The sequence below is a fragment of the Lycium barbarum genome, chromosome 3, assembly GCF_019175385.1.
Source record: "Lycium barbarum isolate Lr01 chromosome 3, ASM1917538v2, whole genome shotgun sequence".
Taxonomy (NCBI): domain Eukaryota; kingdom Viridiplantae; phylum Streptophyta; class Magnoliopsida; order Solanales; family Solanaceae; genus Lycium; species Lycium barbarum.
In genome coordinates, this window is record NC_083339.1 from 30,210,974 (window position 1) to 30,214,210 (window position 3,237).

The 3,237-nt window shown below is 43.4% G+C and overlaps 1 protein-coding gene across 1 annotated transcript; it reads right to left on the reverse strand.

The window, feature by feature from the left end:
- Positions 1-2,186: 2,186 nt before the first annotated feature.
- On the reverse strand, positions 2,187-2,960 carry LOC132630641 (serine/threonine-protein phosphatase 7 long form homolog). Its single transcript, XM_060346202.1, has one exon. It carries the CDS (start codon positions 2,958-2,960, stop codon positions 2,187-2,189), a length of 774 nt encoding a protein of 257 aa, XP_060202185.1.
- Positions 2,961-3,237: the final 277 nt, after the last annotated feature.

Sequence of the window (3,237 nt, forward strand, 5' to 3'; positions counted from 1 at the left end):
ATCTATAGTACCACTCGAGTTGAAATCCCTGTAGATTCGACGAAAGATGAGAACTTTTTCCTTTTTGCAGAGAGTCGTGATTAGACATGGAAATAGGAGGGCCCTCGTAGTCTGGAATGCTCTGTCAAAAATGTGGTAGTACATGAGCTTACCCGCATTTAAGTGGATCTCATCCATGATACACGCTAAGAGAACGTCTTTGGGAAGCACCGCCAAAGTCTCATTCTGGGATGGCCAGAAATGACTACTCACAAAGGACAGCCAAAATTTTGCTTCAATGTTCAGGCTAGCCTTTAGAATCGGAGTGTGGGGCTGAATCCATGGGGGAGTGGTCCCAGGAGCTGCTATCTTCTGAGGCACCCAAGCTCGTCGGCCCTCAATCCTCTCCTTTCGGATCTTTTCTTCATACTCACGCTATGGAGTGACATTGTTGTCGAAATAAATTCGATTGATACCTTCTGTATATAACAACACTATCTCCCCACGCACTTTCACACCACCCACATAGCACTTTTTCTTCCCCATGGTGGCCCTCAAGCAAGCATAAAACTCTCTAACCAAAGTAGAGACGTAGATACCCGGTTCCTTAGTGAAGATCATCCAGTTGCGCTGTTACAACTACTCAAGAATGCGGGGAAAGGAGTCTTGACGCCCTCGCATGCTAATTTTCTTCTCATAGTTGAAGGAACACCTTTTTGTATAGCGCTCCTTTACCCCCATCATCCTAAAATCGGAGGACTCCTCATATTTAATTCGTGCTGCCAACTGATCCTGCAGCATTTGAGGTGTAACACCACTAGTTCCGGGGGCCTAAGTAGTCTGTTGTGACCCCGTGGGAATAGTGGGGGCTTTGCTGCCTGCGGAGCTTCCTCTGGCACTGGAGTTGGCTGCGTACGCTTCCCTGACCTCTTTCCAGCATTGGATGTGTCTCTGTCCGCAAGGGATTTCCTTTTTCCTTCTTTGAGTGATGCTGTAAAATTAACACCCATTAGATGCAACTAACAAAAGAAAGCAAACAGGAACAAAAAAGAAAAATCTTTTTGATGTTTTTGATTTAAAGAAAGCGAAGAAATCCTAACAATTACACACACGAAACGGGGAATCAACTGAAGAAAAGAAGCAATATGCGACCGCTAGACGAGTATGCGGTGCCGCATAATGATCGTATCTTAATGGTTTTGGCACCTTTAATAATCTGAGTTTTCAGTGGACTTTGCGATCGCATATCACAGATGCAGTGTCGCATTCCCTGCGCATTTGATGTTCTTTTTGCTCTTTTTCTGCCATTTTGTTCACCTTAGGCTCTCGGACTTATAAAAACTGAAAACGCATGAAAACACTATGAAAACACGAACAAATACTTGAAAAGACTACTTAAAAGTATAAGTAGTCCGCGACTTATCACTCATACTGTCCTGCGAGTGCTACATATCCTCGGCCATCTGGATGACGTATCCTGGGGTTGCCAATCAAGTTGCGTGTGATCTACCGGTACCACTCCATGTACTCTAGGATCGGAGTCATAGGTCCGACCACCGCTAGCGTCCCTGTCCTATGATTCCAATGCTGGATCTGCTCCTGCATAAATGCTAGGTATGCAGGAGTGACGGCCGCACGCTCGTACCGCGTATAGTGGTCGTGCTTCCAAAGAACGGGCTCAGGTACATCCTGTACATGCCCGAACTGTCGTAAGACACGGTGGGGCGCGTGATCCTCAACGATATCCATGTGTATCAATGGACATTGCGACCTTCACATGGGCTCACCAGCCCTACAAAACGCCGGTAACTGATCCAAAATCTTATCATACGACCTCCATATAAAAAACTGTAAAAAAATGAATTGGTAAACAATAAGAGACAAAAATAGTAAAAAAATAAGATAATAATGTAAAATAAAAAAAACCTACCATGTCCGCCGTCATATAATCTAGCTGATCCCTGAACGGAAGAAGTCTGTGGTGCGTATCCACATCTTGGATTACGCCTCCCGTCCATCTCCGTGCGTAGGGCATGCCCTTTGCAATGAAGTCAGGCTGAGGCTGCGCAGCTACGGGCTGAAAATGCCTCATCCTAGACCACACCCATATCTGAAAAGGTCATTAAAAAAATATTTTATTAGTCGTCGTTTCAAAATGCTATATTTAGAATAAAATTACACACACTTAAATATATTACCTGGAGGAGCTAAAATCCAGAGACATCCCTCTTATCGCCCGTAGACGCTTTACATAATGATCGATACAGGTAAGCCAGAACAGTAGCGCCCCAAATATAACATCCTAACTCGCCCAGATCCTTCAGAAATACCAAATACTTTAAGCTCACATAGGAACCCGATGTGTTCGGGAACAGGATACCCCCAAATTTGATGAGTAAGTACAGACGGTCACTACGATTTACATCCACCTGAGGTTTGTCGTCTGTAATAAGACGCTCGATGTCTAAGAGGTGTAAGTGAGTATAGAGGGCAACCATCGACATCCGAATTTGTCCCCACATCTCACCCTCCCTAGGCACGTAATCGGTGAGCCTAGTCAACTCCTCCCGATACGACAACGGCGGCTGAGGCTGAGGCTCCTCAATGTATAACAGGCATCCATCTACTTGTAGTCCATACATGACCTCCACATCTTGAAGCGTGATAGTGGCCTCACCAGTGCAGAGATGAAATGTGTGGGCCTCCGGTCGCCATCCCTCAATCATGGTGGTCACAAGAGCCCTATCATGCTGTACCTGACCATCAACGACACAATGATAGATACTGCCCCGATAACGTATATCTAAAACGCGAGGATGTGGGGGCCAAGCCCCTAAAATATTCCACGCATGTTCCACCCTACGGGAACGGAACAACGTACTGGAATCTATCACCTCATCCCATAATAGCTGGGACTTATGAGTATCCTGTAGATAAAGTACTGATGGATCGAAGGGCCACGGATGAAGGTTGGGCTCCATGGAGGTGTCGTATCTTTATTAATATTTTTTAATTAATCATTAACATGTAATAGTAATTATGTAGTCCTTTATCGAAAAATTATACTAACTAACTAATCCTTTAACGGGAAATTATATTAACTATCTAAATTTGCGAATTAATAATTGTTAATTAATTATTATACTAACTATAATTAACTAACTAATATTATATTAATGATATTTTTAATCCTAAACTAAGGATGTTTAATCCTAAACTAAGGATTAACTATTTCTAATCAACAATTATTAATTAATA

Excerpts from the sequence above, each read along its gene's own strand:
- LOC132630641 (XM_060346202.1), bottom strand. The coding sequence starts at position 2,960 with ATGGAGCCCAACCTTCATCCGTGGCCCTTCGATCCATCAGTACTTTAT.